General features: G+C 37.2%; 4 protein-coding genes across 5 annotated transcripts; 3 read left to right on the top strand and 1 right to left on the bottom strand.

The window, feature by feature from the left end:
- The first annotated feature begins 573 nt into the window (after positions 1–573).
- On the top strand, positions 574–2,647 carry LOC108746780 (60S ribosomal protein L23a). Its single transcript, XM_018483736.1, has 4 exons — positions 574–647; positions 1,471–1,769; positions 2,083–2,210; positions 2,310–2,647. Exons 1-4 carry the CDS (start codon positions 614–616, stop codon positions 2,569–2,571), a joined length of 723 nt encoding a protein of 240 aa, XP_018339238.1. The 5' UTR covers positions 574–613; the 3' UTR covers positions 2,572–2,647.
- Positions 2,648–3,029: 382 nt separating this feature from the next.
- LOC108746920 (WASH complex subunit 7) lies at positions 3,030–7,281 on the top strand. Its single transcript, XM_018484028.1, has 3 exons — positions 3,030–3,056; positions 3,170–5,457; positions 5,550–7,281. The coding sequence occupies exons 2-3, from the start codon at positions 3,224–3,226 to the stop codon at positions 6,571–6,573; spliced, it is 3,258 nt and encodes a 1,085-aa protein (XP_018339530.1). The 5' UTR covers positions 3,030–3,056; positions 3,170–3,223; the 3' UTR covers positions 6,574–7,281.
- LOC108746922 (CUE domain-containing protein 1) lies at positions 6,757–9,580 on the bottom strand. The gene is made up of 5 exons (XM_018484031.1): positions 9,505–9,580; positions 9,271–9,429; positions 8,551–8,938; positions 8,396–8,479; positions 6,757–8,240 (listed from the first exon to the last, which is right to left on the bottom strand). The coding sequence occupies exons 1-5, from the start codon at positions 9,547–9,549 to the stop codon at positions 8,104–8,106; spliced, it is 813 nt and encodes a 270-aa protein (XP_018339533.1). The 5' UTR covers positions 9,550–9,580; the 3' UTR covers positions 6,757–8,103.
- Positions 9,581–9,839: 259 nt separating this feature from the next.
- On the top strand, positions 9,840–14,729 carry LOC108746921 (ethanolaminephosphotransferase 1-like). Of its 2 annotated transcripts, XM_018484030.1 has the most exons (9): positions 9,840–9,881; positions 10,735–11,394; positions 11,674–11,742; positions 11,885–12,077; positions 12,700–12,962; positions 13,081–13,238; positions 13,495–13,675; positions 13,748–13,924; positions 14,090–14,729. In XM_018484030.1, the coding sequence occupies exons 2-9, from the start codon at positions 11,323–11,325 to the stop codon at positions 14,150–14,152; spliced, it is 1,176 nt and encodes a 391-aa protein (XP_018339532.1). In that variant the 5' UTR covers positions 9,840–9,881; positions 10,735–11,322; the 3' UTR covers positions 14,153–14,729. The 2 variants fall into 2 exon arrangements, with proteins under 2 accessions (XP_018339532.1, XP_018339531.1); XM_018484029.1 differs by lacking the exon at positions 9,840–9,881 and having other exon boundaries at positions 10,594–11,394.
- The last annotated feature ends 32 nt before the right edge of the window (positions 14,730–14,761 follow it).

Raw genomic sequence — 14,761 nt, 5'->3', positions numbered from 1 at the left:
ATAATGATCCAACGATAAAATATCGTAAATAAAAATCAATACCAAAAATGTAAAATTTTCATAAATTCTTTTCATTTATCGTTATGTCGGAGTGTCCGTGTAAAATTTCAGCATAATTCTTTTATTGATTTAAAAGTTATATTTTCACTTTTGTCTTGACGTTTTGTAATATTTACAAATTTGTTGAGGAAATAATATTAAAAATTAAATGAAATTTTATACATATATTAATAAAACAATAATAAATATTCATAAAAATAAAAATTTATTCAAATCCACTTACTTGTTTAAAAATATTGACCTAAAACTGCAGCAAAATGTGGCCATTATAAGCCAAATTATTTATTATTTCACTTTTTGCAATTGATTTAGGATGTATAATTCACAGGTTATCATCAAAATTTGTTTAATATTAGCTAATATTGCCTAGTTTCCTAATATTTTTAACATAATATTGCACAGCCAAAATGATTCCATCCGGTTGAATAAAAAACTCACTAATTGATCTGTAATTTGAACGGAGTCGCCCTCTTCCTTTTCATCGATCAACGACTAACGTAGTCAGAATTTACATTTCCGCCACGGACGAGGATTGATATTTCTTTCTAGCAAGATGGCTCCGAAACCGAAGCCCACGGAAAAGGCAGGTAGGTTTAAAAGTGATACGTGACATTTGTCTTTCCTTCTGAATGCATGTTTTTAAACTGAAAAGGCGTTTTTCAAAATTATCGATCAATACAAATATAAATTATCAACGTCGCGTAGTTCGGTGTCGAGGAACGCGATCCAGAACCATGTGGTCGAACATGCACACGTTTTCTTACATCTTATTTATAACGATGACGATTCTCAGAAGAACGTTTCATGTGATTTTATCTACCGGTTTTTGTTCACTGTATCCGCGAATCTCACCTGCCATATTGCTTGTTCGATACTAATTATGATATAAAATTCGCGTGTACCATAACCTATGAAGCCTAATCTACAATGTGCTACAATTTGCTTTTTATCTCATTTTGCCACTTGCCCTATTTCTTTGTTTTCTATCTTTCAAGATGAAAATTGACGAACTTTAGGAGAGATAAAATACATGTGACAATAAACACAATTGTCAATAAAACGACCACAAAGAGAGGAAAGAAAGGAAACAGGTAGTCGATTATGTATTTTGAAACAATATGAAAATTACAAAAGTGAACAAATTCACTAGATGTTGATTGTAATGCAATTATAAATACTCTAGTGATTTTGTTCAATTTTGTAATTTTTACTTCATTTCAAGGTACATAATCAATCAACAGAAAGCAAAGAGTACATTGTGTAGATTAAAAAAGTACACTGGAGAATTAGAAGATAGAGAATTTCACTTTAAAAGTACTATTTTTAAGAATAGATTTACTTTAGATCTTTGTTTTTTTTTTATGTATTTATTTGAATATTGATCCAGTTCTATGTCACTTTCTTTTACAGGTAAGCCTGCAGAGAAGAAGACAGAGAAGAAGGCTGAAAAGAAACCAGCCACAGCAGCAGCGTCTACTTCAAAGGTGACAAAGCCTGCGGCCAAGCCTGCGGCTACAAAGAAGCCGGCAGCTGCCAAACCAGCAGCTGCCACTAAGCCAGCTGCCAAGCCTGCAGCTAAACCTGTGCTCAAGCTTGCCAGCAAGCCATTGATTAGCAAACCCAAGAAGAATGTACAAGCTACCAAGAAGACCCCAAAGGGTGGAAAGCCAGCGACTCCAGTTCAGAAGGCTCTCAAGGCTCAGAAGAAGGTACTTGAAATAGAAACATTTATCTTGCTAATATTTTAATCCAAGGTGAACAAGAAAGTTAAAATAATGTTAATTTGACGACATATTGAATTATTGCTCAAATTTATATTGTCTTTTTGTCATGATTTAGTCAATTCGGACTTGTTCTCCTTGAGAGACATATTGTCTTTTTCAATGATGAATTTAAATGTGGGAATCTCTTTGAATTTCCGTGAAAATAACTTTAACATAGTACTGAACAATTATCGAGTCTACTATATACAAGAATGTATCAAATATTATGAATTTAACTGTTACATTTATTACTTTACAGATCTTGAAGGGAGTTCATGGCTCCAGGGTGCGGAAGATTAGGACGTCCGTTCACTTCCACAGGCCCAAGACTTTCAGGCCACCTAGAAATCCCAAATACCCGCGCAAATCTGTGCCGAACAGAAATCGGTAGGGTTTTAATGAGATTCACTCGAAACTTTTTAAATAAATATGTATATATGAATTTCTTTTGAGAAAATTATTGCATCTTTGTGATTTGTATTTCAGTATGGATGCATTTAACATCATAAAATTCCCATTGACGACGGAAGCGGCGATGAAGAAGATTGAGGACAACAACACCTTAGTCTTTATCGTACACGACCACGCCAACAAATATCACATCAAGGCATCGATTAAGAAGCTTTATGATGTCGATGTAGCAAAGGTGAATACTTTGATGAGGCCGGACGGCAGAAAGAAGGCATACGTGCGCCTAACGCGCGATTATGATGCGCTCGATGTCGCTAACAAAATCGGCATCATATAATTTCTATCTCAATTTTTGTTTAAAAATAAAATAACGTCTTGTACTGATATAATAAAAAGATATCAATGCGGAGAAAGATTAGATTTTATTCATTACTTCGTAATCCTTGCTCGAGATAAGTAAACAAAAATTTATAAATTAATGACAGAAAAGATTTTAACTTCACTTTTAAGATGCAATTTAATCGACTGAGTAAGAGAAAATATCGACTGTCGATATTTCCTCATTTCTCAAGAATATTGCCATCTGTTGCTAATAGTAGGACATGTATACTTCCGTCTGATGACATTAGATTAGCTATCTTGGCAATGTCAGTAAGATGCGTCAGCTGAAGTTTGATGAGTTTGATGGAATAACAATAATGGATTGAATACTGTATAGAGACAAAGTAATATGGAGTATAGTTATTTATGCATAAAATAATAATATAAAAAATTCGTATCATAATTGTATATAAAAAAATACAAACATATAATATAAACAAGGTAAGTTATTATATCAAAGAAATTTTATTGAAAGAAACAAGAATTTTAATATGATTATCATATTTTATAATTTTATAATGCACATGTATTAATCATAAAAATTCTATAATTAGAGTTCCTCTAACAATCATCATAAATTGCCGGAGTTACAACTTTAATAAATAAAAATGATCGAGGCACCGACGTGGAACTCCAAAAAAGATGAAGGCATCTATAAAGCCGCAGGTGCTATGCATCTACGAAAATACGGAGAATTCTTTGAGAATCTGGTGGAGAAATCCTGGAAGGGTGATTCAACGTTAGAATATATTATAGAAGGTCCTCTACGTCTAGTCTACAAATCGACAGAAGATATTGGTATTCTGTCCTTGGTGGAAATGGAAAACAAAGTTCTATCCAAGCTGCTGGCAGCGATAGCAGGAACGTGCAGAGAAATCAGATTACTGAAAGTGGAAGCTGCTGATTTTTATGCAAAGCTCTTCGCTCATGGAGAAAGGTGCATGGATGACGATCTTATTGGTGTGACCAAATTATTGTCAGATCTTCTAGATCTATCCGTTTTTACCAATCGAATGTCAGCTGTCGTACACTTGACTACCCAACAATTGGCAAGTCTATCCGGCGCCGTCCATGAAATCTATTTACCCGTTCTACTGGAAGGCTTCATAGATCTATTTGTTATCCTTGTAACTCTCGACGAGATCGTCGACGCTCAACCAACAATATTGGATCAGTGGAAGAAGTACAGGATACATGTGCGCTCTATGATGCATAATCCATTGCAATTTCATGTCACCAAGACAAAATTGGAAACGTTTGACCATCTGCTCAAAGATCTGCAGGAGAAATTGCTACGAAAGAATATGTTTCTGAAGGCGATTGAACATGTGATGGATGTAAATAAAGGCGCGGTCATGAGCGAGCAGATCATCAGTTATCTGAAAAATATGATTACAGATGTGGAGAGCAAATCCAACGACTGTGCCGCATTGAATAAGAACTGGATAAGAGCCAACGTCGGCGTCGCCGTGGTGATAAAGCTGTTTGGCGCTTGTGACAAGAAGCTGATCAAGAGGGTGCTGGAGACCAACAAGAAATTCTACGCAGTCACGTTGGTGGGGAATGTGATGTGGGTGCCGAGTAAGTTCCTCAGCAACGTCGTGCCAAAGGAAACTGGCAATGCCATAAACTTACAAATTGGCGAAAAGATTCTGCAAGCAAGAACGCAAAGATTGTCTGTCACGGTGAACAATCTGATACAACGAGGGACGATCTGGTGCGTGGAGATGCAGAGTATCCTTACAAGGACCAATCTCCAGGTATCAGACATTGGACAAAAGCGTACGCTACTGACGGATTTGTTAGCTTTGCTGTCTCAGATGCGTGAGATTGTTGCATTTGTGACGAATCTGCACGCTTTGCTGTCGAAGCCGATGAGTCGTGGCACAGTTAAACTAATTTGCAGACTCGTGGAGTTGCAAAAGTCCCTGCAGACGACATTTTACGCACTCGGGCCGGTCGTAGTGCAATCGCAGGCGCAAGTGCTGCAATACCTAGCTTACTACGTGCTAGTTATGCTGGAAACAGCGCGAAAAGCTCTTGTTCAGAGGGACAAGAGTTACAGCAGGGAACGCTTAGATGCGCTATCGCTGATAGGGCTGAGTATGCGGCTGATAAGTGGTCCAGCGAGCGCAGATAGACGGCTGATAGTGCGTTGCGCGTTAGCGTGCGCCACTCAGCTGACCGATACTTTCCGCGAAGAAGAAATAGTCAAACTACGGTTTCTGCTGGATAGTTATGATGCCGTGGCCGAGTTATACGAGCTAGTCGATGAACATGGCGACTATTCGCTGCTGCTGCATCATCAGAACATGCTCCCCGCTTATCTCTCCTCGGTCGTCGACAGCAATACCGGCGTTTACCATATTACACATCTGTTCGCCGCCTTCAATAGCGCCATAAGCGAACAGGAATTCGCTGAGCTGAAGGTAAAACGTATTGCGGAACTTCGGGAGAGCCTAGTGAAGAGTGTATTAAAACCGGCCTGCCATGAGATCGAGACTAGCCTACGACTGCACGTGCATGCTCATCTTAAACTAGATTCCACGAATCCTTTTAATATTGGCGCGAAAGACGGTAGCAGGATGGTGCGAGTCCCGCCGTTGCCTTTGGCCGAAAACATGGTTTGTACAAAGAGATTTGTCGAGCATTATCTGGACGATATGTTTTACAATTTGACGACAGTAGCCCTACACGATTGGAGAACCTACCGGACGATGCATGCGTTAGCCAGTTATAAGATGGGCCTGGACACGGTGCAGGACCATCTGCCGACGCAGACTCTCGAACAGGGTCTGGACGCTCTAGAGATAATGCGTAACATCCATGTGTTCGTTTCCAGGTAACTAGAATTGTTAAATGTGACAGTATAAGAATTTATGTTATAACTAGTATTTAGACATTTATCAGTATATTCGTATTGTTTCATTGTAGATACCTATACAATCTGAACACGCAAACGTTCGTGGAACACAGCAGCGGCAACAAGCATCTAAATACCATTGGCATCCGGCATATCGCCAATTCAATTCGCACCCATGGCACCGGTATCATGAGCACCACGGTAAATTTCGTTTACCAGTTTCTGCGTGTAAAGCTGCATACCTTCTCGCAGTTCCTCTTCGACGAACACATCAAGTCACGGTTGATGCGCGATATTAGATTCGTCCGAGCACAACGAGAAGCAGGCGCCGCTCCGTACACATACGAACGAGCGGAGAAATTCCAAAAGGGTATCCGAAAACTAGGGATGACTGCCGACGGGCTGAGTTACCTGGATCAGTTTCGTCAGCTGATCACGCAAATCGGCAACGCACTCGGCTATGTGCGGCTGATTCGCTCCGGCGGCCTTTACGCCAGCTCTAACGCAATATCTTTCCTGCCAGATATCGAGAAAACAGTACCATTCGAATCACTCTGTCGTGGACTAAATTATAGCGCTACAACACAAGCTGCAGCCAGACGGCTGGAGAACGACATCGCTGATCTGGTGCGTAACTTCACCGAGGGTATTCAATACTTTAAGTTGCTAGTCGACGTGTTTGCATCGGCATTCCGCGATACCAAGTCCTACCATCTGCAGCAGTTCTACGCCATCGTGCCGCCACTAACGCTCAGTTTCGTCGACAATTCCGTATCCAATAAAGAGAAGATGTTTAAGAAGAATCAGACCGGCGCAGCTTTCACTGACGATGGCTTCGCCATGGGTATTGCCTACATCAATGCTTTGCTTGATCAGAGCGTTGAACTAGACGGCCTTCATTGGTTCAAAACGGTTGAACAGCACATCGCCCAGGAAAAGCTTGCAGCCGAGCGCAAGGATGACCACGGCGATGAGAAGCTTCAACAAACCAGGGCGCTCACTCTCCAACGTCTCAATGAAAGAAACGCCGAGTTCCAATTATTGTACTATAGTCTCTCTGGTGCTAGAGTGTTTTTCAAGCAACCTGATACGTAACACAAGACAATCTACTCATTTTGATATTTCGATATTGTGCTCTTGGGCCAGTTATCCAAGTCGATTTCATGATTACTAGGAGAGAAGTGGTTAACACAAATTACGATGATTTAGATAAATGTGCTTTCCACTTCTTCCCTAATTTTTGAATGCAAATGAAATTTTGAATAAATATAATACTCATTCCAACTCTTCCAATTTATTCTCATACGTGTTTGTCATCATAGCACATGTTGTAAATTACTTAGACTGTCTACAATCACTTTTATAAATATTTTCTACATTCACACGATATCGTTACAATAACAGAGCTTTTGTTCAATAAATAATGGCTAGACTGAATGACTAGGTTTTACGTCTAAAAGAGGTGCAATTACTACTTGCATCGCAAGTAGAATCGAAAAGATAAATGAATGAAGACATCTAATATTTGTGTAGTGTCTTAAATTTTGAATTTGGCAAATTATTTAGAATAATGCAAAATTTTATGAGAATAACATAAACCTTCATCCATTTTTTATCTCTATCTTGACGAAACAATTGTTTATCTCACCAGATCAGATCTCCATCTTCTCGAAAATTGGATTTTCAAAAGAATCACATTTTCTTTCCAATTCGGATCGATGTTGCGCTTTTTTTAAATTTTCAATAAACTATTGTGGCTAATTAACATTGACGCACTATCGGCGTACGATGCACATGAACATATATATATACAACATCAATTACTTTCGTAGCCGTACACGCTAGAAAGCAAAACGCATTGCGTATTTTGCGTACAATAAAAATTTTATTTGTTTTACTCATTACGCTTAAGTAAAACAATGACGACTGTTATTAATTTGAATTAAGTATTTTTCCAATATCAGATAAAAAATTCTATCGAAATTATCGCTCGATAGATTTCTGCAAAACTTTCTTGTGTCAGTCTTCAAACGATTATACGCAATAATACGCAGTAATACATAGTAATACGGATAATCGCAAGCAACGTACAACAACAAAATATAAAATCTATTAAAATAAACTTTACGTCACAACATCGTAAAATATCACACTGAATTTATCAGAAACAGATCTGCGTCTTACTAGAAAATACATTAAGATTAATTAATGCACTAAGATTGATTAATGCTTTAAGATTAATTAATTCCTACGTATATCTGCATAATTACCGAGATACGGCTTTTTGATAATTTTTTTTATCGTTTCAAGCGTTTTACTTGATATTCACTCTATTCGGTAAGTCTTTGTTTTCACTGACGCACCTTTAAAACCTTGTAATTCCATTATCTCTACAGCTAATTGTCAACCATCAAGTGAGCTATAAATCTGAATCGCTAATTAATTTATATCTTACACGACCCTGACATAGTTATCTCGTCTATCGCAAGTCATGACATAGATATGCTTCTTTCCGTGACATATGACATCTAAATTAAGCTGCAAACGTCGTTGAATTTGCCGTCTCACGATGACGAGAAACAAGAACAAATATTCCAGCAGGATCGTGTAGATATAGATCTCTCTTTAGGATTGAGGTTTGGATGATTCTTCCGGATCCAGAAGATCGTCGCAAGAAGCTGTCGGTGGTAACAATTGTCTGCCGCCGCGTTTCTTACTGCGAGTGAACACTTTCGTAAGTTGCGCGAATTTACGTCGAGATACTGCAAAGGTTTTCATCATTAGAAAAATAACAGTACACATATATATATATATATATATATATATATATATATATATATAGAGAGAGAGAGAGAGAGAGAGAGAGAGAGAGAGAGAGCTTTTAACTTAAATGATAATTTTCCAATTCATTGCTTACGTTTGCCCATATTTTTCAGTCTTTCTTTGAACAGATCCTCATCGTCGTGACCGGTCTGGCTGCTGCACTTCTCCAGCTTTGAGTCTACAAGAGAAAGAAAACGTTCCATTTTCTCTCTTGAGCTGCATTTTCTTGCGGTCTCCTCAATTCTTTACCATGTTCCAATGTAGACAGGAAATCTTCATTCCAACGAAGCTCCGCCATGAACTCCTCGTTCTGCAAAAACATAGCGATCCTCTCGTCCTCTAGCATAGTATTCTCTTGCGAATACGCCAAATCGATGCCATCATCAGATATTTGCTGAGGGAGCCTTAGAAAGGTGTCCGGCAATGGTCCCAAGAGTGGAGGCTGCCATTTTTGAACGCTGCTTCTTAACACTGCTTTGCTTGAGTCTTTCCTAGGTGACTTCGCGGTCACTTGGTTTGGAAGCTCTTCCTTCTGCTCCAGCTCACTCCTGATTTTCTCGTTCTCGTTGTCAGTACTCATGGTGAGCAATTGGTCGATTGTGGTGTCCACAGCTCCCTGATTGGATCTCAGTACAGCCTGCAAATATATAATAAAATATAGACATATTCCTAGAATAAAACAACATGACGGTAGCTAGATTATGTATTTATATCAATATAGATTCATTTTCTTGGTTTAGGCTGCTTTTGTTTTAGACGTAAACTTTATTCTATTTTTCTTATGTAACAATGATAAAGATAGAACAAAGCTTATACAGTGTATAAATATATAAACCAAACGCAGCCATATTCTTAGTCTTATTCTAATTAATCTTCATCTAATTAGAAAAGGATAAAAAAAAATGTTAATCAAAATTGAATTTAATCTAAATCAGTAGAATGGACTTGGCATGTCGACAGTTCTCTTACCTCTATCACATCATCATCCATCTGTGGAAACATGTTTTTAAAGTCGGCCATCGCCTGATAAAACTCCAGCGTTGTTTGTTGCTGTTGCTGCTGCTGCTGTTGCTGCTGCTGCTGCTGTTCTGTGGCAGAGGCCATGGTGAAGTTTCTAGAGCGACTAAGCTGCCAATACGATCAGAATTAATATGATTTTTTTATATCAAAACGCACAGCATGTATATATGTACAAATACATACAATGATCTTCTGACGTTTCTCAAGTAATGACAGCAGCGAGAGCATCGCCCATGCCTGTAAATACCGGTCTTTGCGTCGTTGCTCCTTAGTACGTGTCAATCAGCAAAATTAGCACAGTGTCATCTTTCAGAACGGTTAATCGATAAAATACACAGCGTGTTTAGAATATGTCTCGCCGGTGCCGGCTTACGTCATGTCATACAGACATACGTCAAAGTGCCAGTCGAGAACACCGAGAAGATGTCAACTTGTCAAAATCTACACCCGCTCTCAGCTTGTTTCGGCCTTTATGAAACCAGGACTAAAGAAACTCCAGATCGTTCACCGCTCGTATAACTGGACTACTCACGTATACGCTTCGTGATTGGCTGGCCACTGTTAGTATTTCTGTAATTATTACAGAAAACACTACTACTGTACCTTGTAAGAAATAGTTCTTTTTCTAAAATTGTCTCGAGTAATGTCTAAGGAAATCCTAAAATCGTGTGTTTTATCGAATCAAGGCCATAATTAACACGTACGATTTGCGTCTCACGTAATACTTGTCTTACTCATCAATATTGTATGCAAATGTATGTAAAAATTTTCCAACTATCTTATTAGATATGTAAGCCTGATTCTGAAGGATTCAACAGTTTGTTCATGTAATCCCTACTCCAAAAAAATCAAGAGTATTTTATACGTTCAAAGTAAATATGATTGTATATAAAATTTATATACAAAGAAAATATTGTTAACAGAGTCAACTGTCAGAAGCCGATAATAAAATTGTATTTTCCAATTTTTTTATCGTTCTTGGCGATAAAGTCGATCGGTTTGAATTAAATCACCGTTTATACTTTTTGCAATTGTGGAAAAGCTTTAAATTTGAAGGGCAGTTAGAAACGTATTTACTTGAAGAAGAATTGTTCTTGAACGATTTCGTGATTGGCTTATGATCATCTTAAGTCTACTGTATTTGAAACGGTCTTTATATGGGCCTTCTACAAATAAGTGCCATTAGTCATAAATTAGAAGACGGAAGCTAAAAATTCACCGACTGTGATTAGTCAATTTTTTAACTTCTGACTTAATGTAGGGGCTTATTGTAGAAAGCCCAATAAAGTTATAATCTGACTGCGAATACCGATCGTAGATCATTCTATTTTACACACGTAAATGTACGACTCTGTATAATCAAGTTCGATCGTTAAAGCACGTCTCTTTTCCATGTCTCGACTGCTGTAACAGCAAGCGCGTGGGCGATCGAGAACGGAACAAATGAACGATCAGCCGGCGCCGCGCGCGCGTTCCTCTCTTCTAACGTGGGGATGCACGTCGCGCATTCGTCGTGTGCGGTGGTGTGGTCTGTGAGGTGACAATGATCGACGGCATGTCGGGATCACTCGATACGCGTGCATACGTAATACATGCATAATTGTAAATCGTGAATCGTGAGTATTCGTGAGGAGTGGTGAGGGTGAGGTGACTCGTCGTGCGACGACGGCCAGACGCGCGATAGATCTGCGCCTCGTCTCTCTCGAGTGGAAATCGGCAATTGTGGGGAGGTTGCCAAAGGGCTGGAGTTTTGTTTCGTCATTGTGAAAATATCGTAGGTACGAACGATGTCACGATGAGCCGGCGCGATAGACGATTTTGCGTACGGTACAAATAAGGAAAAAGGCATCCTCGTGAAAGGCCGGAGTTCACCGGAGATCTCGCGCGTTATTGGCGCCCACCGCCCGGCGCCTCTCCCATCGCGTAAACGCGTGGTTAACGATTCCCAGAGCGCGACGTTGGATCCGTAAGGTAGTTCGTCAAGATTCCTGAGATTCCAAGATGTATCGTAAGCTAAAGTTCGAGGTGGAGTACCTGACGGATGAGCATCTCACAGGATTTGAGAGTTACAAGGTGAGCGTCTGATTTTGAATGTACTTTTTATACGTACAGATTATTGATTTGAAGAAATTATGAGTATATAATGAATACGTTACGTTTTACAATATACATGCAATTGCAACATGTGTATATATAATGTGTATATAATAATATTTATAAAATTATTTTATTTTTTTTTATATTAAAAAAAGCTATATAATACACATAAAATTTTATTGAAACAATTGAAATAATATTTTATGCTCTCAATGTTTAGCTGTATTGTTTATTTTGAATATGTTATGATTTCAGTATAGCTCCTTGGACACAAGTCCCCTGAGCGTGTATGTTATGCATCCCTTTTGGAACAAAGTAGTACAGGTATAATCTCTGCTTCAGTGATGGAACAGTTGTTAAGATTTCTTCTTTTTAATCCATGTATTTTGTAGAGCTGCAGTAGAACAAAATGGTTTCTTTATATAGTATTTTTATTATAAAATAATCATTCCATCTTGTGTTTTAGTATTGTCCAAAGTGGGTTGCTCCAAATGTACTAACTTTCTCTGGATTCCTTTTTACCGTGCTAAACTTTATGCTATTTGCGATTTATGACTACTACTTCTATGCGTCCAGTGACGACAAGCCGGAATACCCTCCAATATCACGATGGGTCTTTGCCATGGCTGCTTTTAACATTTTTATGGCATATACGCTTGGTACGTGCATTTGGTGCCTGATATATAATTTTAATATTAACATGTAGGAATTAAGGATGTGAAAATATATATACATATATCAATTATAAGTTGAATATCGCGTATGTTTTGATAACTGAATAATTATATACATATATTTGTTAAATAAACTAATGTTAATTATCCAATGTCATTTTGCTCGTGTTTCTAGACGTTTTATTTTGATACATTGAATATACATGTATATGCACACACACGCGCGCGCGCGCGCGCGCGCGCACGCACACACACACACACACACACGTACGCACACGCACACACAAACTATCTCAAAACTAGCGATTCAAAATAATATAGTAAGACAGTTCTTGGAAAAATAAGTAAAAAAGTTATTTATAAATTTTTATTTTGAGCAATAGTTTTTTAAATACAGATGTTTATATCTTAATTACAGACTTTATCTTTTACATTTGAATAAACACACGAACTTACATTTAAACAGAATAATAAATTTAAATATTAAGCAATGGATGAGAGAAAATAATAAACATAATTTTATCGAAAAGAAATATGTATATAAATGTTATTGTGGTATAGTTTTTTGAACAATAACTTAATTTTGTTTATAACCGTTATATTGCAGATGGGATAGATGGTAAACAGGCAAGACGCACACAAACGTCCGGTCCCTTAGGAGAACTATTTGATCACGGTTTAGATAGTTGGACTGCCATGTTGATCACAGTATGTATGTACTCAGTCTTCGGCAGAACAGATCACAGCGTCTCGCCGCTACGAATGTATTTTATACTGTGGAATGTATTCATTAATTTCTATCTAAGTCATTGGGAGAAGTATAACACAGGTGTACTGTTTCTTCCCTGGGGATACGATGCTTCCATGCTGGTAAGTTTGCTCAGAAATATGATTTTTAATGTAAAATAATATTTTTTTCATATTACTAATTGACTTTCATTATTTCATCAATCTCTGCCAACTTACCAATCTTTTATTGATTTTATAGGCAACTGTTATTGTATTTACACTTACCAGCATAGGTGGACACGAAGCCTGGAAATTTGAATTGCCAGGTGGTATATCGGCGGGAATGATGTTTGAAATGTTATTTTATGTTAGTGCGCTTGTGTCCAACTTACCAGTTGTTATTTGGAATATATACAAGTGAGTGTCATTTTATCGTTGTAATAAATAATACATTTTTAAAAATTATTGTTACTAAAATATTTGTTGGATAAAAACGAAATGAATCTGAAATTTTTTTTTCTGTTAATGATAATTAATAAATATTGATAAAGTATTTTATATTCAATTATTTATTTCTCTGTTATAATTCTTTTTAAAAAGTTCATTTGATTTAAAACAAAGTTTGAATAAAAAGCTTTTTATTAACATAATTCTCTTTTAAATTATCTTGCAGATCATATAGAGATAAAACCGGAAAAATGCGGACGTTTCCAGAGGCTATAAGGCCTTTAGTGCCTTTAGTTTTGTTTTTTATAATTTCCACATTCTGGATAATGCACTCTCCAAACAACATTCTAGAAAAAGATCCGAGAATAATATACTTTGCCATCGGCACTATTTTTTCCAATATATGCGTAAGAAATGCATAGATATACTTAATTTAGTAATTTTTTTGATTCATTGCATTCATGTGAATAATGTTGCAGTGTCGATTGATCGTATCACAAATGAGTAATACTAGATGTGAGATACTACCGTGGTTACTATTGCCAATCGCAGTGGCCGCTGTTTTTTCATTTATCTTGCCAAGTATAGATTTGGAAATTATGTATTTAGTTTCTGTAGTGGCCTTGGTGGCACATATTCATTATGGCACTTGTGTGGTAAGTTTACTGACCTGTTACGATTATGATTATATAATATTAATGTATTTTCAATTATATATATTTAGAAAGAAATCTGCAATTAATGATAATTATTACTTATATTTTTATAATTTATATGACATTCTTTCTGTTATGTCAACATGATCGGTTTTGTAATTACAGGTACGTCAAATGTGCCGGCATTTCCGTATTCAGACTTTCTCCATAAAAGATCATTCCGAATGACTACTTGCCGACGATGCATGCTAAGAACGAAGAAAAGGTCGATAAAAACTGACGGAAAAGCAAACAGGGAGAAGAGATCTGACACACACATACACGAACTTTTCTTAGGACTAATCACGAGGCATTAACATTTAAGACAAAACACCTTTCAAATAGCTAAGAAAGAGAAATTATTAAATCACGTTCTTTATGAGAATGTGCGCCATTAACGCGAAATACGATAGTAATGCTGCTCGCAGAGATTTAATAGCGCCATTTTATTCTACATATCTAAAAAAAAAAAAAGAATAGTGTCTGCTAGATATTGCCTATTTATTTCTATATAATAACAAAATTGTTCGAAATATGTTTAACTATTTACTGTGATATACTTATCCTTATCACCGCTTTATCTCTCAAGAGCAGCGGTTCGTCCATGAACGTTCTCTCCATCATGATATTCTACTGGGCTTACATATAATGTGTGTACAAATACTTTTTCTTTGAATGCTGCCGAGTTCATTGAGCAGTGAACTAAAAATGCACCTCTTCGTTTTCGACATGTATCGTCCCTCGGACGTTATTAATCAATAACTAATAATATTGTATGTAGCCGTTTTTTTCTTTTTC

The sequence above is a fragment of the Trachymyrmex septentrionalis genome, unplaced genomic scaffold (genome assembly GCF_001594115.1).
Source record: "Trachymyrmex septentrionalis isolate Tsep2-gDNA-1 unplaced genomic scaffold, Tsep1.0 scaffold19, whole genome shotgun sequence".
NCBI classification, from domain to species: domain Eukaryota; kingdom Metazoa; phylum Arthropoda; class Insecta; order Hymenoptera; family Formicidae; genus Trachymyrmex; species Trachymyrmex septentrionalis.
This window is presented reverse-complemented; position numbering and strand designations above follow the sequence as displayed.